The 21,395-nt window shown below is 43.2% G+C and overlaps 2 protein-coding genes across 2 annotated transcripts; one reads left to right on the top strand and one right to left on the bottom strand.

The window, feature by feature from the left end:
- Window positions 1-7,913, bottom strand: LOC105704188 (elongation of very long chain fatty acids protein AAEL008004). Its single transcript, XM_012433210.2, has 4 exons — window positions 7,401-7,913; window positions 2,565-2,637; window positions 2,186-2,457; window positions 1-1,848 (listed from the first exon to the last, which is right to left on the bottom strand). Exons 2-4 carry the CDS (start codon window positions 2,611-2,613, stop codon window positions 1,339-1,341), a joined length of 831 nt encoding a protein of 276 aa, XP_012288633.1. The 5' UTR covers window positions 2,614-2,637; window positions 7,401-7,913; the 3' UTR covers window positions 1-1,338.
- Window positions 7,914-17,260: 9,347 nt separating this feature from the next.
- Window positions 17,261-21,056, top strand: LOC105704255 (DNA fragmentation factor subunit beta). The gene is made up of 6 exons (XM_012433316.1): window positions 17,261-17,636; window positions 17,765-17,869; window positions 18,498-18,627; window positions 19,170-19,381; window positions 19,460-20,040; window positions 20,534-21,056. Exons 1-6 carry the CDS (start codon window positions 17,583-17,585, stop codon window positions 20,691-20,693), a joined length of 1,242 nt encoding a protein of 413 aa, XP_012288739.1. The 5' UTR covers window positions 17,261-17,582; the 3' UTR covers window positions 20,694-21,056.
- Window positions 21,057-21,395: the final 339 nt, after the last annotated feature.

The following is a 21,395-nucleotide window of genomic DNA, read 5'->3' as shown; positions in this document are numbered from 1 at the left end:
TGGTTTAAAACTCTTTTATTTAACAAAACGTGGGTTCGTGTCCAAAAACCTCTGACGTCACTGTACGTAATAATTTCGGTAAAAGAAAAAAAAATAATAGTACACGATTTCCCGTACAAAGTTACATTAAAAGTGCGGAATATCATTGTATAAAGTCAATCGCTTATCCATTCAGAAATTCGAAGGCATCTTTTGGAATAAAGTCTAATAAGTATCGGGCAGGAGTTACATCGAACGTTTGAAAAAGATGTACAAAACCTGTGTAATTGTCGTGAAATTGTACAAAGATACTTGTATTTCGCTTTGGAAAGGTGCTTTCTCAAGGTAGACTTACGATAAGCCGACTGTTCAGTTGGATGTTCAAAGAACACTTTTCCGTGGAAACAGTACAAATTGTAAGGCAATAGACGCATACATTTGATTTACTCTTTTATCTTGTAAAACGGCGACGATTTGTTTAATTCTGTCCGAAGAAAAGTAAAGAGATTCAGACTGATTTGCGCTTTTTTAGTAAAATCGAATTTCTGGGTAGGAGATGAAACCCTTAGACAGTACATAAATATACTAACTGTGTACTTAATTGTTCGTTAATTCGGCGTACATGTAAATTCTACCTGCCACGAGAAAGTGTAAATTCGGTTCACTCAATTTTTCCTGGCGATTAATCGCATCACCCGCACTTGCGTGTAATTAAACGTCAATTTTCTCGTTATCACTGCGCTGATATCCGCCGGCTTGATTGCTTAGATCGACGATCGCTCTTTTCTTTACCGACGCGGCGCGCCCCAAGAAATCCCCAAGAATTCTCACCCGTTATAAATAAATAAAACCCTTCCGAAAAATTTACGCGGAACACAATCGGTCTGAAATTCTCTTTCCTTATCGACCACTTTCAACGAAGAAACGGCAGATCGCTGGATTATCGACGGCCGAGCGGCGCCGCGTCGGTAAGTAGGAGACCCGAGGCGAAGGAAAAGTCGATTTCTACTGCCATATCCATATTTCCATACCCGCGGAAAGCACGCGGAATCGACGCGGAATGGCCTTAAGACGGCTTAATCAATCAGCCTAATGCGCCTACCGCGTTGATTCCGCGTGCTTTCCGCGTATATACAAAATGGAGCATAAAACGGAGATATCGCATTTCAAACCCAAATTTTCCCTGTCGAAATGTTCCTAGTCGGTCGGAAAATCCGACGAAATTCGTCCTGCGACCTAATTCCGCCATCTTCGCGTAAGAAAAGGACCATTTCTCCGCTGCTCGACTTCAGCGTACCCCAGAGTGAGAAGAATGTTTTTCCATCTCGCTAGCGAGCGGCTCGGTCGGCAAAACAGAGCTCAGTCCGACTTGGCGTCATCGACTGGCGCAGCGACGCCATTGGTTTGCAGTTTGGCGCGGGATTTCAAATAGTTCTGCGCGTAGAACGAGCCGAAGAGGTAGAGGAACAAGCAGGCGTTCGCGAAGAGGAGGAACGCGAGCGTCTTCGGGAAGGCGCAGTCGGTGAGCAACAAATTTGCATTGTGGACCCCGACAATGCTGAACTGGATAAGCTGCAAGGATGTCAGGTACTTCTTCCACCACAGATATTTTTGCACCTGCGGCCCAAAGGCCGACAGCATGTAATAGGTGTACATGATGATGTGGATGAAGGCGTTGATGACTCCCAGGAGTGTCCCGTGTCCACCTGGCACAAATTTCACCCCCACCCAGGCACAAAGTGGCATTGCTGCGTGGTGGTACACGTGAAGAAATGAGATCTGCCTCTGCTTCTTCCGGAGAACAAAGAACACCGTGTCCAGCAACTCGATCAGCTTGCACATGAAGTACGCATATACGGCGCGCGTCATCTGAAATGTTAATTTAAGGATTTATTACTTTTAGGTTACCATGATTTTAAGAGTCTTTTAGTTTTATTTTGGAGCCACTTCTGTGACCATGTCTCTAATTGTTAGAAGAAGGGATGGAAAGTAACGTGTGACGCTCAAGATGTCGGGCAAGGGAACGAGCGGCGGCCATCTTTCTTTTCTAGCGTCTTCGCGTATTTTTTAAACATACCTATTGTTCTCATCTGCAATTTTTGTGTATGTAATTTTAGACGTATTGATATATGTAGAATGTCCCGTTTCATACCGCCTTAACATTATCCCTTTGTTTTTAGATTCATGCCCGTGATCGACTTTTTACCCTTAAGGCCTTCGGATTGTCCGAGTAATCCACCGGCTGACACCGGAAACTGTAGTCCCGGAACCAGCCTGCTGCCATCCCTTCGTAAAACAGATACATGCTGAGCAGAATCTGGATGAAGTTGTAGACGATCAAGGTGTTCCTCAGGGTGTATGGCTTTTTGTCTCGCATGTACCTCGGTCCGGCGGAGATGCTGAAGTACACGTACGTGACGACTATCGTGATGACGGGTCCTGGTCCAGAAGCCAGGAACCAGTCCTTGGTCCTTGGATCTGCAGAATGATATTCAGAGTCAAGCCCACGTCGGAATCGACCAGGTGATCAATGATTTGATCGCCAAACTCAAAGAGAAATTAATTCATTAAATCAGGCTCGTTACCACTTCTGTTGTTCATGAGATCACGATACCACTCGACGATCCCCGCCATGTTTCTCGCCCGCCAGTGGACAATCTGCAAATAAGCGAAAAATAATGAAAATCATCGAAGTCATTCGTCTCGTCATTTTGATTCTGGTCTAGGCTGTCGAAAAATATTCGAAAATCTAAATTCTTTTTCAATGTCAGGATAATTATTAGGAGCTCCGAGTCTAGGGCCAAACTTTCAGACATTTTGGTCCGATACCTTGACGAAAAAAGTGTCTAATTCGAAGCGTCATACTCGAGGGTGTTTTCACTTCACCTTAATCCCGTAATTATGTCGCATCAGCAGCATCCTCGAGAAGAAAATACCTCCTCTGTCCTCGGGATGCCAGTACTCATGTTTTCAGCCTCTGATTGTCAGAATGAGGCGGTAATCACTGGACGTAATTGCAGGGACTGCACATTTACCTTTTGCATCAGGACAATGAGGAAGGTAAATTGGTGTGGAACAATTCTCCCACGTATGCGAGTTGCAAAAGAACCCCACAGCGACTCCAGAAACCCGAGAAGTGGTTCATGACTAGAGAATGGCAAGCTTTGAAAATTTCTACGGGATTTATTTCTGCGCCAACAATCCTCCCGAAATTATAATCATAGTGCAGTTGCAGAAAGGCACCACCCTGGAAGCTCCGAAATGACGGCCAGAGGCGATCGTCGAAAGGACCCCCAAAAAAGGGTCTCATCAGTCCTGGTATGATCCCTTTCTGTTCATCCAACTTCCGGCGCTTACAGGACCTCGTTCCACTGGTTCTACCTTTATTTTTAGGAAGCTTAGCGATCTAGAACTGCGATCAGCTCATAGGAGTCCCTTTTTCCTCTCCAAGCTAACGCCCGGCAATGGCAATGCCCTTGAAGAATGTGGCTGAGAACAAGTTTCAACCAAGGTGAGCCAGATCCTTCTGGGGCGATTCGACACTTTTTCTTCCCTGATTACCAGGTTCACAGTCTGGATGTGTCCCTGCACCAAGAACTCCTAGGAAGCAATATTTCCCGATCGCTGATCACTTCGATTGGGCACTTCTTGGCGGTTTCAGGACACCTTCCAGCAGGTCAACTATTTTCTGTACTTTGTCCAGCTCCGGTTTTGGTACTTTCGCTCGAGACACCTGACAGCTGTCGATCGCTGCTTCCAATCTAGCATCGAGTCGATGACGAGCTGACAATGAGGCCGCTTTTTTTTCCGGTGATTGGACGACCTGTGTACACTCTGTCGTAACAATGAATTACGCCTACCCAGTCACTTTCTACGCCGACGAAACTGTTAGGATAAATGCTTATTTACTGATAGTCTTGCCGGTTACCAGGATTACCGGTATTACGTCGATGACATCGATAATGGACGCGAGATCATCAGGACAGTAAAAATCATCCGGATTATCGACAGGTTCCCGCCATTACTGGTCTCCCTTAATCGAACGTGTCGAAATGGTTCAATAAGCACCAGACCAGGAACGTTAGGCGTGTCATGAGCAATTTCTCGATTAATTAATCATTTTTTTTTCTTTTAAATTTCAGGTGGGGTCATGGCGCAATTGTTCTTCGAGCGGAGGCATGAAAAGGATTCCAGCAAGGACGACGAAAAAGACATTCGAATTATCGGCAGGTTATCGTCGTTACGGGTCTCCTCTGATCAAACACGTTGAAATGGTTAAGTTAACATCGTACAAGAAATGCTGGATGCCCCATGAGCAATTTCTCGATTAATTAATACTTTTTTCATAACCTCTGGTGGGGGCAGGGTGCGGTTGCTCTTAGAGAGGAGGCATGAAAAGGACTCTAGGAATGACGATTAAGAGGACAAGGTCTTCAAAGAGCATCCTGGGACCTTGAAGACGCGAGATCGTGCAGAAAGCCGGGACGAGATTGGCATCATCTCGGAATCGCATCTCGGAGGTGAATGGTACAAGGTGGAGTCGAGATTTTTCAGAAAGCGCAAGGTCGGGGCCTACTTCCGAGTAATTCGAGAACCTTGAAGAGGGACCTCAGGAGGGATTTCGGCGGCGAAAACGTCTCCACGGTGCTTCGGCCCTTCATCGGATAGCATCTCAAAGGACTGCAGATCCTCGCCTCTGCTTCACAATGGCGCTATTCGAGATGTAAAGGCGAACGAGTTGGTTTTTTTCCCCCTTACAAGGCTCTGCAACCGGTCGAGCTCCAGCAAGTCTAATGAGTTTACGATGGGCCAATGGACCCTGGTCCAGGATCGCTTCTACATCTACTCTGGCTCCTCGGCATACTCTTTGATAGTTCCTTTGGGAAGACGCGATATCTTTTAATCGTCGGAGAACTTCGACTCTCAAGAAACAGTATTTTTATGATTTAGATGGGTCAATGTTCCGCAATCTATTTTCTCTCGATTTATTAAGGACCTCTGGTAAAGAACAATTAAATTGGTCATATTAAGTTATTACAACGAGACCGTCGTGTCTCGTTACTAGACATGATGTGTATCCGATGTAACTCTATATTTTCTCGTAAAGAAAAGAGAACGAATAAAGGATCAATAAAGAGCAGAAGTGCTGAGAAGTTGCATTTGCGCAATTCTTCCATAACTGAAAGCTGGTTGAAGAGGATTATTAAATCACTTCTCGGTTCACCATAACTGACCGATTTTAATGTCCTCCAGAAGGACGCAATAATTAATATTCAAGAAACTAGACGGAATGGGTCGGAAGAAATGATTTCGTAGAATGGACGATACCTTCTGACCGCATCGTCGAATCTCCTTTGTAAAGTAACTAATAAAAAATGTTCACGATCGCGTCCTTTTGTTACAATAAATGACGACCTGATTGAATTCAACTCTGTTTCAGATGTTTACGTCTGGTAGCCTGAAGGAAAATCCGGTAGATTTCGAAACTACTTCAAGGTGAGATCTTCGGATTTACTTCGTTGTCAATGGGAGGAAAAAGTATTTGCAAAAGAAAATCCACGATCACGAATGACGCACGTGAGTGTAGTGACTCCTTTATCACTCGATGCCATAGAACTTTTATGGTCAGTTTGATGATTTCCAGTTCCAGCGACAAAGAGATCTAAAAGTTCGAACGGACACACGTGCCGATGAGGAAATAAAAAAAAATTAAAATTTTTGTTAAGTGCGACTCATTTTGCGACTTCCTCCACGTGTTTCCTCGTATGTGGTCGAACGGAAATTTACATGCGAGCGTAATTTCCCTGCGAGATGGCCGCGATAAATCTATACTTTATGGAATAACCGGCAGAAGAATGTCCCAAGTGTTGTAATGTCCTGCCTTGAATTTGCATACCGTACACGAGACGTAACAAATGCCTCCAAGAGGAACCTGTCGCTATGCAAATCGAGTTTATTTTGCGAGGGACTTTTAAGTCAAGAGTCAAGCGAATGGCAGCTCGAATTTGGATTAGAGACTGTAAGTCCGAATCCAAAGTCGAGATCGGCAAGAACAAAGACAAGACAAGTCCAATTAAGGACCACTCACGAAGGCCAGACCTCTTTTCGATTCTGGAACACTTTCGACGCGGTTTCGCGCCGACCTGCCGAAAAGAGGAGTTTCGTCAACCTCGTGGAGCGTATGATTACCGGATAATATTTTTTTACGACATGTAGTAAACAAAAGTCGCGAAATAGCCGGTTACGGCGCATTAAGCAATCCTGGAGGAGTAACCGAAAAATTTAATTGATATTTTTCGCTCCTCCTTAGGCGGAGTTTTCGAGCGCGGAGGAAGAAACGTATACGGCACTTTCGGACGAAGAAACTGATGGATGGCTTTCAAGAAAATCATCGGGTGGAATTTTTAATAGGGATCGGAGGGAATCTCCGATCGAAGGACGCCTTTAATTCCCGTGGAAATTGCCGCAACGTCCGCAAGAGGATGAGATTTTCGAAATTCCCGGATATTTCATGCCTCGAAAGGCTCGATTCTTGAGCATTAAGACGACCTACTCAAGCTCGACTCGCAGTCCGGCAAATTTAATGGCCACTGCGAAGCAAGTTCCATCAACGTTATTCACCGTTCCCTGCTTCGACGGGTGCTGAATCATTTGTCGAGAAAGATACCTTCGATTCCGTGGCTTACTCGAGTCCAACACCTACCCAATGAATTCGATCGTTGAAAAGGAAAATTCCACCCCTGGAGTTGTCGGAGATTCGTGGAGGTTAATTAATTTTCTCCTTGAAATAGAATGTAAAATGGAAACGAGGGCTTAATGAGAAATTCGTTGATACGCCATCTTGGGCTATCTAGATAATATTATGCGATAATATTTCATCCCATACAGGAAGTACCGGATCTCAGCTGCGTCACTCGGGGAATATCATTCTGGTAACGTACGTTCCCAGAGGCCGACTTAATCACCACGTGACGAATAAATAAATCCCACTTCTCGAGGTATCGAGACTTCCAAGAGGATTGCAATAACAAATTGTTTGCCAGGAGGGAAAAGCACGTTTCGACGAAATCAATTTCCGACGTCCCCTTCGACTGCAGAAACGAAAGACGAGATTCCCATGATTAATTCGATAACAAGGACGGCGATGCAAACGAGCTACAGGTACCCAAAAGAAATCTGGTACAAGAAATTGTGCCAATCTTGAGTCAATCACCATTGTCAACAAGCCCAGTTCCAAGATGAGTCTTCAAGCCCACCCCCGCAAGACCACGAAGACCATCCACTCATCGTCACGAAACTCTAACACGATAAAAGGTACCACCACTCCGTGAATCTTATCATAGACCCCAATCATCCTTAACAGATCACACTTATATATTTTTTTTAATTTTTGCAACATCAGTCTCCAGCTCCATACTGACCTCCTGAATCAGAAAGCACCGAAGAGATTCGATTTAATTCAGGTTCGAGGCACTCTTCAGGGTCCTCTGTAGTCGAGCGTTCGATGACGGGGATGAAGAGGCGTTGGTCCCTCTGGTACCCGATCAGAAGGCGAATGGTGTTGGTTGGTATCAAATGTTGTTTGGTGGTCTTCGGTTGACGTGCCAGACGGTTCTGGACTGGTTCGGTCGAAATGCTGACCCTGTCGGGTCCGATCCGACTGACGCCCTGGTCGGAGGACCACTGACAAAGGAATCGAGGCTGCGGTCTGGGGCACTTCTCGACTCGAGGAAGGTCCGCGGATCTTTTCCTCCGTCTCCGGATGAACCACCAAGACGAGCCTCGGCAAGCTCCGTTTTTCAAGGAGCGTCGTATCAACCGAAGCTTTTCCAGCCGCGGCGTTTTAACGTTTCGCCGCCGAGGCGCGATGCCACCGATTCCCACAGTTCTGCATCCCTACTCCGAACTCACTAGCCGGAGCACCAGTGCAGAGTCCTCGAGGTGGGCTCGAAATGGCTCCATCGAGGCATCGGCAAGGTCTACACCCTCTGGTATCGCAGGTGGTGAGGAAACCTCGTAGCTGGGACACTGACTCTGGGGAATCGCGGCCTCTACTTTGATTAACCCTTTAACTACGACGGAGTTGGACGTGGAGATGTACCACCTGTACGGTTAGCTTGGCTGATAATATTTTATATGAATACGATATTTATTTGTCGCTTCGGATACATAGGAAGGAAGGGAGCAACTATAGTGACGCTTTATAATAAAACGACGTTTCGTTTTGTACTTGGTTCGACGAGATTTAACCCTTTAACTACGACGGAGTTGGACGTGGAGATGTACCACCTGTACGGATAGCTTGGCTGGTAATATTTTTTATGAATACGATATTTATTTGTCGCTTTGAATACATAGGAAGGAAGGGAGCAACTATAGTGACGCTTTATAATAAAACGACGTTTCGTTTTGTACTTGGTTCGACGAGATTTAACCCTTTAACTACGACGGAGTTGGACGTGGAGATGTACCACCTGTACGGATAGCTTGGCTGCTAATATTTTATATGAATACGATATTTATTTATCGCTTCGAATACATAGGAAGGAAGGGAGCAACTATAGTGACGCTTTGTAATTATGGGGTTAACAAGAGAAATTCAAACGGAACAGTCGGAGTAAGGAGAAAAATTGGAACAGAGAAATCAAAGGTTTACGTAGGTTTTCTTGAACCCCTAGAATTAGCAATAAAAAATTCTGCGGGTTCATTTTTATTTCGAACTCGATTTGCAGAAAGGGAAACCACTTCGGGGATCCCGACTCCCAGACGTTCTCGCTTTCCCGCTTTCCCGAGGGAGGGAATCGATACCAGGGAACTGTGGGATTACTTCCCGAAGAGGTATCTCATTTTTCCAGGAATACAGACTTGTCTGATGGAGCATCCATTCTGAAGTGGTATATCGAAAAGGAAGAGTACTCAATGTGCTTTCCAGCAAAACAGCATTTGACATCCTCTCTTCTGTCACCTCGGAAAACCAACCGCCAAGAAATACAGGAAAAGCTTACAGATCCTGTCATTTTCTTCCGAAATAGGTAAATCGTCTCATTTTAGTACGCGTATGAAAGATGCTTTATCCTATAAGTTTTCCAAGGTACATCGGCAACTCGTGGCGATTTATTTTCCCAGAGTACCTGCGTTGTTTAATTTCTATTTTCAAGGCACCCGAGTATCGTTGCGACAAGCACGAGTGGCGGGTTCTTTGCGTGCGACGTCCCCAGGGTCTCTCGGAAAAGTTGGCCCGGTTAACTTCCGGTTGGCCGAGCGAAATAAAGGAGCCCTTTAAACCGGAAACTCGCGGATCGGGCGAGTTTCAAGCTCTGCTCGAGAATTTTCATTTTTCCGACATACCGCGCTGGGCGACCCATTCGGACGTGGACCACGTATAATCCATGGGAAAGTCATACCTTTAGCGCCGACCGAGGGAAATAACAAAGCTGGCACGAGGGCAGCTTCTTTTTTTTCTTCTTCCGTATTTTCCATGGAAAAATGCGTATTTTCCACGGAAGAATGCGAACGCGCAGACTGCCCGGAAATCCTGCGGCATGTCTACGAAATGCGTTACCAATGGAGTAATCCTTTCTTTTTTTTTCTTTTTTTCAAGATTTTACTCTCCGTACCGAGAGGGAACTCGCTCGACGAGTACCGAGAATCCGCGCGCTTGAAACGAACCGCTCGTGTACTACGTTGAGTAAGATCCTTAATTACTTCTTAATACACTTGAAGGTTCACCTCGCATAATCCGATTGAAAAGTGTCCGCGAAATTAATCCCCCGGGGGTCCTGCCTTACGAAACGCCCGTCAATGTGACATAACCTTTGCGCCAATATAGACTTTACTTCTAAATTCCGTAAAAAGTGCGCTTAGAATAAATTACGGGATATTTTTTAATACGCCCCTTCGTGCGTTTAATTGATTATAGTGAATCCCCTAAATTCTAGTAGCGTGATCTTGGCGCGAGACTTGAGGCGCTTCAAATTAATTACCTGCGTTTCTTTACGCGCGCGAACATTTAAATTCGTTGGAATTTGTTTATAAACGATTCCCTGCAAATATGATTATCGGTTCTGCTTCAATATCAGCAGACATGATTTTGAGTGATAATTCCAATCTCTTATTTAGAAAAATTGCACGCCTACCCGAGGCGTTATCACGACGCGTCTTCGGCGCTATCACATCGATGTATCGCGAGTCGAGCACGTCCTTTCGTGGCAATCTACGAGGACCAACCTGGTGGGAAGTTTTCTGAAAGTTTGGCCAATGTTGGCACGTCACGCCTGAGAAAACTCGAGTTCGGATATCGCGTGATCGCGTTATCGGGCCGGCGGTACCTTTGGTGCGCGATTTCGCGACCAATAATGTTTCCTTCCAGCTGCCGGAACTTTTCCAGGGTCGTCTAGTTTCCCCGAGCTTTTCCTCGGGAAGCTCTTCTCGGTTGGACTTCGCAGACGTGGGTCTTTCTCGAGTGTCACCTCGGTCTGAATGCTGGCCAGAAATTCGGCACGCGCGTGGCCTTTTACCCCCGAAAAGTGGAAAAGTGCTCAAAATGTCGTCTTTCAGGGAAACGTGGAAACGAAAGCGCTGGCGACGGTTTTTAGAGGCGCCCCTTATTTTCCAGGGGAACTTCAAAGTATTTCATTAAATGTGGACACCCGAAATTTAAGAAATACGACAAATTATTGGCAACAATTTGGAAGTTGAATTTCAAGTGTCCATGGGTGCCCTTACAGATTTTGTAAAAATTGTTAATCGTACGTATGAGTGCATTTACATGAAATTCTTACGACAAGCGCGGACGGAGTTGGAAAGTGGACGTCATTATGCTCAAAAGTGCTCAAAATGCCGCCTTTCAGGGAAACGTGGAAACGAAAGCGCTGGCGACGGTTTTTAGAGGCGCCCCTTATTTTCCAGGGGGACTTCAAAGTATTTCATTAAATGTGGATACCCGAAATTTAAGAAATGTGACAAATTATTGCCAACAATTTGAAAGTTGAATTTCAGGTGGACACACCCGAGGTTTAAGCAATTTGACGAATTATAGACGAATAATTTGGAAATTGAATTTCAGGTGCCCTTATGTTCTTTGTAAAAATTGTTAATCGTACGTATGAGTGCATTTACGACACGGAATTCTTACAAGTACGGACGGAGTTGGAAAGTGGACGTCAGTATGCTCAAAAGTGCTCGAAATGCCGTCTTTCAGGGCAACGTGGAAGCGAAAGCGCTGGCAGCGGTTTCTAAAGCCACCTACATTTCCCAGTGAAATTTTAAAATCCATTTCTAAACTACGCCCACCAAAAGTTTCATAAATTCGGCAAATTACCGCCCTCGGGAGTTTTCGTAAAAATTCTCTGTTGATTGAAATAGTCTCCAATTACGATTCGCTCTCCATGCGCGGTTTCCCTTGCCAACGATCTCCCTTTTATGCACAAATTTCTCGGAATATTGAATTTAATATAATCCTGCGAGATGCTGCCGTCGATTGCATTTATTCCGAGGACACGAGTCAGAAAACTTGGCAGTGATAACGTCCGCATTGGCCATCGCGAATGAGACAATGTTAAACAATTTAATCGTTCGGAGACGTGCAATGTAATGCGATCCCGAGGCAAAAATGCCATTCGAGTGAAAAGATTGTGACAAAAGCAGCCTGCCTTTTGCGGAGTCTGCGCGATAATCATTTTTTACGTGACTCTATTTCGAAACGCCTGGTGGACGAGATTCTGTAATTAATTTAAATAATTCCCACCGCGCTGATATCCGGAGCGCATCCAACTTCGACGTAAAAAAAAAAAGAGAAAAAAAAAATAAATGGGGGAAAAATTGTGAATTATTCACAATGTGCCTCTGGATTTCACAGTTTTTCGCTTGGATATCTGAGGGGTCGCTATTTGGAAGATTGTCGAGACTTGTCACGGGGATTTTTAATAGACCCTGTAGAATGTCATCTTGGTGATCCCCTGAAATGAAGGGAGATTTGCAGCATCAGAATAGAGGCGGGAGAAAACCGTCATTTCTTCTGGAGAAGAAATTAGCACGGAGTCGGGTTATCGAGTTGATGACCTCCAGCGATTGTCGAGATGAGCCTCGTAATTAGACCGGGATGATACAATGTACCAGAACCCTCTTTACCTGGAATTTTTGCAGCGACAAGCCGTTGCAAAACGCCTGCCGAAATATGCAGTCGAAAATTGAAGGAACAAACGCACGACTAGTGGCAGTCTCGGTTTAATCATTAATTAAAAATTATTATATGCATTTCCGATTTTACTGGTGTGTGGAGAGTCGACGAGGGGAAGGCTTCGGTGAAATCCCGGATTTTTCGAAGAAGCGAGCCATCCTTTGCTTAAGTAACACGGCATTAATCATTGCGCAACCCTATGTAAATATGGCATATGCATTTTGCATTTCACTCGTGACAACGAACAGTGCCTGGCCGGAAATTGAATTGCGTCACGGCGTGTCCTCCGGGCGGCTGAAATTTTCTAGCGATCGAAGCCCCAACGAATGCAAAATGTATCAACGTTAGGGTAGAGAAAAAAAGTTGGCAAAAATCGGCGCTCCCACGTGCTTTATCGGGACTTTAATTTATGCAACGCGCGATACGCGCCGACTGAGGATAACGTAATTTCCCGGGAATTTTTTCCTCGTGACATCGACCTCCGCGTCTTTCCCCAGATTTCGGGATTTTCCCCGAAATTCTCACCCGCCGAATGTCCTCATAATTGGTTTAAAGTACATTGAAAAAATAAAGAGAAAAAAAAAATTCACCGAGCCAAAGAAATATTTTCTTAATTCGAAAAATATTTATTTGACTGAAATGAACTGAAATAAATTGTCATTATTCCGAAGAATTGTAGCGTTTGATTTATTCCAGTTTATTCGAGTGAAATAATTATTCTTCGAATTTACTAAATATTCCTTTGGTTCAAGGAAATTTCTTCCGCGGTGTCAGACAATTTCCCCAAGGCTGAAGAACTGGTCCTTTCCGAAACAGAAGTCTCGCTTTATCGAGCATTGAAATTCGATCGGTCGTTTTTCAAGTAGGTTAATGTCAGTTTCCTAACGTTGACAAATGGGTAGAAAAACAGCGAAAAACCCGACGCGGCTCGCGGCACTTGCGACATGTCGAGGATAATATTGACTGCCAAGTGTTGTCACAAGTAAATTTACCTAAGGCGGGGTTCAAGCTTAAATACCTTGTCATTACATCAATGACACCCAGACGAGGTACCTAATGAATATCAATATCAAGTTCATTCACGGTTTACGATAAACCCTCTCACCCTGACGCTAATTTCCTTCGTTTGAAATTCCAAATGCACCTGTTTGTCATTCGCGGTTAAAAAACAGGAATACCAAAAACGGAGAGAAATAAATTGCCTATGCATATTTCCTGAATTTTTGTAACATTACCCGCAAAGGTCAGTTTTTCTCACGACTGCGTAACCCGGGGAAAAAATTGCGTTTACTTTTCAACTTGGAGTTTCATACTCTTACTTCGTGTCTTTCTTTTTTAATTAACGGCAATGTCGCCGTATCAAGTGTAGCTCGCATCGCAGGTGCAGTTAACGGACAGTCATTGCATTAATCATTTGATTTACTTTAACGGCCGGTTAATTTGCAATCCAATGTCCTTGGTCTCAAGGAAACATCAAAGTACCGAAACACATAAAGTGGCATGCGAGTGCAATTGCATCGAGAAAGTCGCCATAAAGAGGAGCTGGTAATGTTAATACTTTCCCATACGATGTATAGGGTCGCGATTCCAGCTATTTTAGTTACCGGCTAAGCGTGATTAACGATATGAATAATTAACTAATAACTCCGGTCATTGTGGTTATTTTTATGAGGCGCGACAGAATTTGCACGGCATTACTCTAACGCAACATTAAGCTCGATCATTTATCCGATCGCGGATTGAATTAAGCTCGTCGACGGGAAAATTCGCTGACGAACCGCGAGTCGACGTCGATTTTTCATGATTCAGCATGATCCCGGTCGAATCGCTAATTAATATGCCGAATTAATCGGCCCTCGCGTTATTGAGGCTCGGCCACTCGGAGCCGCGGGACTGTCGTAGAAAATCTGCGAGTTGCAAATCGGATGAATAAATAATGGCTTTTCATAATCATGGCAGTGATCGACCGTGCAATTTTGATGACCCAGCTGTGCATTTTCCATGACCGCCCAGCGACTGCATTAACGCCGAAGCGTGGATTTGCAGTTCAAACAGCTTTTTCGATGAAGCCAATTTGCCTGTAACAATAATAAATTTTTACCCCATTGCACAAAATGCTCCGCGGTTAAATGAACAATTTTTAACATATTTCTTCCCCCCCCCCAGAGGTGGATTTTTCCAAAGAAATGTAGAACAATTTATTGACGTACGTTTCAATGATGACTCCAAATATTTTGTAAAAAATAGTTGAACAATTTATAACCCGGTCAGGAGTGTCGGATATGAAAGTAGATTCTTGTCTTCAAGTCACTCTCGTTACAGAGCATTTTCAACGAGGCCCAGTCATTCTCATTAAATTTCTTCCATTCGTTTAGGGCGTCGTTAATATTGACATTGCAATGCAGCTGGTCCCGGAAGTGGCAATTATTTCAGGGGTCATTTAATACAAATCGGCAAAAAGTTGTCTTGTAAGGCAATCGAAAATCTATCTTGTCTCTCGATTTATATCCAAAGGCAGAACTATGCTCCACTTTTATCAACCTGGAAAGAACGAGCCACCTCATTGGTCGATTGTCAACTTCCATACCGTTGTTACGCGCAATTATGTCAGGTGCAATTGTCAAGTAAGAAATGCCACAAGTCTACGCAGATCATACCTTGTGTCTAAACAAAAATTCCCATCTACTGCTCGTCATAAATTGTGCATAAAAAAATAATAAACTTGCTAATTTAATAAGCCGCGGAAGTGCATGTGTGCATTATCAGGAACGTCATCGCGGACGTTAATTGACTTATGTAATGGTTAACCTAACGCTTCCGCCCAATTTATTAACGATCATTTATTAACTTTTTATATCTTATACGGTAGTTAGCTTTGAGAAAATTAGGCAGCTGGAAAAATATTTACAAATGTAGTATAATGGGGTATTTAATGAGAAAGTCATTTAATAAAAATCATGTCGGCAATAAAGAGATAGGTGTTCGTGATTATTTCTTTCATGTAATGATTGGATGGGGTGAATGGGAGTTAATGTCATTACTTCATGACCCCGTCGGTGTAAAAATAGAGTGTGGTATGAAAGTGATGAAGCATCTCGCCATTTCGTGTTAAACCGACATGCACTTACGGATCAATATGGGGAAAATAACTTAACTTATAAAAAAAAAGTAACTGCCGCGAGTCATGATTACGTATCCAGTCATTTGATGATGATTAGAATCTACCTCTCACTTGGTCAACCAGTTCGTCTTGTGCAATGGAAATTCTTCGGTATGGGATTCACAACAATGTGAATATGCAACAATAAATCCAGGCCCCTCAATTTTGAAATAACAAAAAGATGTGTCTAAATAATAAAAATGTTTGCAGTGACTCCTGGGAGGAAGTGATAAAAACATTCTACAAAAATGCTAATTATTCAAATCGTTTTGCCGAGGACCCATTGTACTTGATGTCAAAAAATTGTTTATAACGGATTTGTCCGACGAAAAAAAAAATTTGATCCGTCGTCTCCCTGATTGCGAGCCATTATTACTGAACCTTCCCGGGCTTAAATTTTTTCCTTCAACTGTACATTAATACATGCCACGTCACAGTAATTATGCACCGAGTTCGAGAAATTTCCAATATTTTTGCACATATTTTTGCGCACCTTTCCGAAACGGCGCAGCAATCGTATCGGTAACAAAGGTCGCTCTCGTGGGCCGGAGGAAATGTAAAATATGGTTATAATTAAAAAGAAAAGAAATCAAACGGGAATTTTAATAAGACATTCCCTGATCAAATGTTTGCATTATTTCCTTTGCGGGAATTTTTGCGTAAAAAAATTATTTGGCCTTTTTCTTTTTTACTTACACCGAAAGAGACAGACCGAAGAAATATGACGGAGTGGGCAAGGTCAGTGGAGGTTCGAGGTCAGATTGGCGAAATCAAGTGCGGAATTCGTGAATGAATTAAAATCGAACCACGGGTCTTCATAGATTTCCATACGATTTGACTTGGTTTCCCTTACGTAAATGAAAAATTCCACCTGCAATTTATTTAGGTCAGTCGAGCTTGCAAATAATATTTTAACTTAGGCCGCGAAGGGTTCTGAGGTTTCGAGATTTGGTAAATTAAAGCACTCGTTGAAGTATCGCGATTAACGTCGTTAAACCTCGCAATTGCATTGTACATTTATGGAGGACTCATGTATAGGTGCACTGAAGGAGGAATCAATTTTTCATTTGTCGTTCGTCGTGCAATTTCTTCATTAAGGAAGCGACTAGACTATGCCAGACTACTAATTGCTTCTCACATACATTTTGTCGATATTTTGTCCGACGAAAATTTAAATAATCAATGACCCACTTTTGTCGTTTAGAAATAGCTGACGTATTCAATGACGCACAAATTATCATGAGAACTAGTAGCAGGAAATAATTCCCAACTTATAATGATACCCTAATACAGAACCTGAAGATTTTGAAATCAATGGAACTCGCAGAGAATTGTTAAGTTCCTTCTTAATGAAAAAATATGTTAATCCACATCTGCCCTTTGTGAGTATATGCAATCTGACAATTTACCATATTCTCACAATTACTTGCGATTAATAATTTCCGGACAGAGGAATGATAAGCACGATACTTCATGTTACAAAATTCTGTATTTTACTATCCGGTTACGACATACACATTTTAACATAATCACTGTGTCAAAATGACCCAACTTCCGTTCAATGGCAAACATATAGAAATAAATATAATTTTAAATAGTTGAATGTTCCAAAGTAGATTAGGATTTTATATATGGAACGTCGTAATATTTTGACACCTTTCTTGAAATAAATGTCGAACCATTCCACTGGATGAAAATTAAATATACTCTTTTCGATAGTTTAGTACGGTAGCCTAAGTTAAGTTCACGCAGATACGAAACGTCTTATCGTCATTTCCGTGAAAGAATTATCGAGCGACCCGTCGGTAAGGCAGATTTCTGCGGGCTTGGGAAGGCCCGGGAAGAATCGCCATCTTCAGGGCGAGCGGGAGAATCACGAAGAGCAATGGCGAGCATTCGCAGGCGCAGGTTCTTTCCTTCGGAGCCAATCGGGAGTCGTCCAACACCACAACCCACTCCCAGTGAGTTTGTCAGTAGTGTGAATTTTCATTTTCCCCGACGAGCACCCGGTCTCGTTTTAGCGAGCCTCGGTCATCCGATAAATCCCCTTCCGCGGAAGAAAAAAAAAAATAAAAAACAGGAAAAAAATTCATTCCAAAAAGTGCAGCCTCCGTTCCTTCTCCTCGGTGGTCTAGAGAGACTTGTCATCTGTCTGGATTCCAGGCGAGGGAATTCCCGTAGCGACGACACCGGTCGCTCGCGAGTCCGAACAAGTGCCGGGTTCGACGTATCGTTTCTTCCGTGGCTTTTCCTCCCCGAAGTGTCATGTTCATTTTTCGGGGCTCGCGGAAAGACCCCGAAGAGAGTAAAACCGACCAGGTGAGTGCGGGATGGAGAATCCGATTTTTCGAAATTTTCTCGCGCGAGAAAATGGCTTCTAGGAAGTTCAAGGCGCGATTATTCGAATGATTTCCGGTGCAATTGCTGCAGTTTATTCTTCCTTGCAGCCGAAGGGGTTCAAGGTCACCGACGTTAACCGCACTCGGAAGTTCGGAATCGCCTGTCGGGGTCTTCAGGAATTGAAACGCAAGGCTTGCGTCAAATTTAGCCTGGTGAGTTGGATTAATAAATATAATTTCCGTTCATTTCAACTTCTTAAATTCGCCCATCCGTCCACGTAGCCAACGCCGTGAAGCCAATCGGGTTCCCGATTCCTTCGAGTTCCACTTTACCAGAACCGTGGAAAATCTGACCGATCCCCCGGAAAGAAAAAAAAAATGAAAATGAAAGTCGGCATCCTTTCGGGAGAAAATTTGAATTTCCTATGGGGAGCAGATTTTACCGCGGTGAAATTGAAGTCGTGACCTTCTGGAAGTGCGGACGGATTTTCTGAAAAGGGATCCTATCGGTCCAGAGCGGAGGTGGTGGAGGTGGCGAAGGTGGCTGTATCGAACCAGCCGGGCCAAGGTCGCGGCCGCGAAATTTTTCAAGGTCGCCGGCCGAATCCTGATGCGCCCCAAGGTCTCAAGGTCACTGCCAGCCACGAGATCCGCGGACTAATCCGAAACCCGGAAACTCGAGCTATCGAGAAAACGAGATGACGAACGTGGGAGGTGATCGAAAAGAGCACCCCCGCAAACTCGCGAGTAATGTCGGGTGCACCCCTCCCCCTCCGCGGTCCTGCACCCTATCGACTTGCTCCAGCGATATAATCGAATGCGATTACTTCTGGATTTTCAGTCAACGGATGATCTGACCAATGTCGAAATTTTCCTCCTGGATGGCTCACTCGTGGACGAGGAATATTTCCGCACCCTGGAACCACAGACCACCCTTGTCCTCCTCAGGCCAGGAGAGAAGGTCATGTCGGGTTAGTAATTAGAGTACGCCCAATATTTTTCGATAAATATTTCCATAATTAGTATTTTATATAAATCGGCAAGAATTTGGATTCTCTGATTACTGGCATCGAGTCTACATCCGGGTTGATTTAATTTTTACTGATATGAGGTACGCCGGTTGATTACTTTTTATTGAAATTTATTAATGTCTGTAAGTAATGTAGATGATTTTTTAATGACCATTCGGAGCTTTGAGTAATTATTGCCATCGACTTCATATCAAGATCGTTTTAATGTAGGCTGATATAAGGTGTCTTTATTTAAAGGGCATTTTTATAATAATTCAATGATTTACGTGAATTTTCGGTAAAAGTTCAGATCCTTGGATAATTAATTTTCATCGACGCTACACCAAGGTCGTTTAATGTAGGCTGATACAGGCTGTCCCAGTTGAGGGCACTTTCTTTCATGCGAGGAGATATTAAAATCAATATCACAGCCTTTGCGCGATTTAAAGCGGACCTCCCTGAGTGACACCTTAATTAGGACAAATTTTATGACGATCCCGTAGACGCTGATCTGCTCTACGAGACGCTGAAGAGAGTCAACATGGACTTCCTGATGGCCGGGGAAGCGGTATCAAAATTTCTCACAAAAAATCTGAAAACCAAGGTCGCGGTGCTGAACAGCGCGGTGAATAAAAATGATTCGAAAACTGGATTCAGCAGCAGGAATGATCATCCAGAGTGGTTCCAGGGTTTGGAGACCAACGCGATGACGAAGGTAATCCTCCAAATAAAGAAAAGAGAAGAAAAGGATGTAATTAATTACTAATTTATAAAATTTCTTTTCCAATTCTAGGAAGCCTATATGCATAGGAGATGCCAAGACAGGATACGAGGATACTTGTATAAAACGATCGAGCAAATCAGGACTTCCGAGGTGTACTTAAATAACAGCCAAGCAAGGATGAACCTTCTGAACACGATATCCTTTTTCAAAATGCAGCTGAAAGAGGACCACTATTTTGGCTTCTACTTCGATAGGAGTTGCGCGAAGCCGCAGGAATCGAACTCCAAGGACGAAACGGATTTTCAAGAAAGGAATTGCTACGACCATTGTCCTTGCATGCTGAAGAATCTGGACGCGCATATCTATGGCACGTTTATCCAGGACGAGAGTTGCGGCCAGGACGAAACCGATGCCAGGAAAATGTCCTCGCGCGAGAAAAGTCAAATGGAAAGGATCCCATTAATTTGTCCTTATCGAGTGACGTCGAGCGACCCGAAAAACCGAATTGCTCTCTGTGATAAAAATGGCGAGTTTAGGTGCAGCGGAGTCTGGAATGCAGAGAAGTGTCCTTACGGGGAGAGGCACAGGATCAATCCTTACAGATCTCGAGAGGACTTGATCCTCTTTTCCACGTGGAATCTCGATCACAAGTAGGTCCTTTTGAGTCTCATCAGGTGTGTCTTAGAGAGCTTCGAGGATTATGTTTCTGAGATTTCAACACCTCGGTCTTGAGGGGCTTTCGGAGCAAGGATTTTGTTGGCGCTCCCTAATATGCAAATATTAACATGCAAATTCATACCGTTCGTGCTATCGTATTTGCATATTCTCGATGCAACGTGGGTATTAAATGAAAGAGGGCTGGATTTTGGGAAAGGTACATGTTTTTAAATTCCCACGTGGTAATGACAATTTCAAGGTACATGTTTTTAAATTCCCACGTGGTAATGACAATTTCAAGGTACATTTTTTTAATATCTACACGATGCGGTTTAAAGGTAAATTTCTTGAATTTTTTCCTGTACTTGGTAATGGAATTTTAGTTACATTCTTTTTTTAAACTGTACATAATAATGACAATTTAAAGATGTGTTTACAAAAAAAATTCCGCTTTGTATTAATACGTTCTTTTTTTTTTTTTTGCAGAACGGAAAGGTCTAGGACTCTCATCCCGCATATCCTGAAGATCGCAGAGCAGGACTCCATAAGTGAGAAGGACGTGGTGGAACTTTACGAAGACTTATTTACTGTGAAGAACTTAAGGCTCGTTCACATTATTTGCCACGACAAAGGTGCTCATAACTGACTCGCGGGACGAGTTCTACGTATACTGAGAAAATCAAAATTCTGAAGTAGGATGAGCTAGACAGACTATCTCGATGTAGCTGAATATTTTCAACTCGCAGTCGTAGGAAGAGATGACATATACGTATTTACCTACACACAAAGATTAGCAAAAATTCACGGGTTTGTTGAAGTTTCATAGTTTAGCCACTGTTATATACGTAATTCAAACAAATGGTCGGAATATTGTCAACTATGGGTAACAAAATATTTTTCTTCACGTGTACGTTCCTAGAGTATCATACGTGTTAAGGTGTTATAAAGACGTCATTCTACATATGTAAAAATGTTGAAATATTTATAAAATTTTTCTGATGCGTAATCAAGTATTGAAGTTTCAAATTATTTGATGCATTAAGATTGGAGACAAGTTTTATAAATATTTTAACGTTTTGATGTATACAGAATAACCCTTTCATGACACCTTAAAGCGGCGAAAGTGTAGACTTCGTGCTCTTTTCCAAAATCAAAAATGGAACGCAATTGAAGGCTGATAGCGAGTGGATAAAACTTGACCTTAATTTAAATGATCTTAGCTATTAGGCAGCTCAGGAATTATTTGTTAATGAAAAAAAAAGAAAATATTCGTTTCGAGTATACAGAAAAATTCCGCTGACATGCCAAGGATAAAGGACGAGAGTGATATCATTTTGACGACTTTATC

This window comes from Orussus abietinus, unplaced genomic scaffold, assembly GCF_000612105.2.
Source record: "Orussus abietinus isolate OABI.00-Male unplaced genomic scaffold, Oabi_2.0 scaffold11, whole genome shotgun sequence".
Lineage (NCBI taxonomy): Eukaryota > Metazoa > Arthropoda > Insecta > Hymenoptera > Orussidae > Orussus > Orussus abietinus.
The sequence above is the reverse complement of the archived record's forward strand: the minus strand, read 5'-3'. Positions and strand labels throughout refer to the sequence as shown.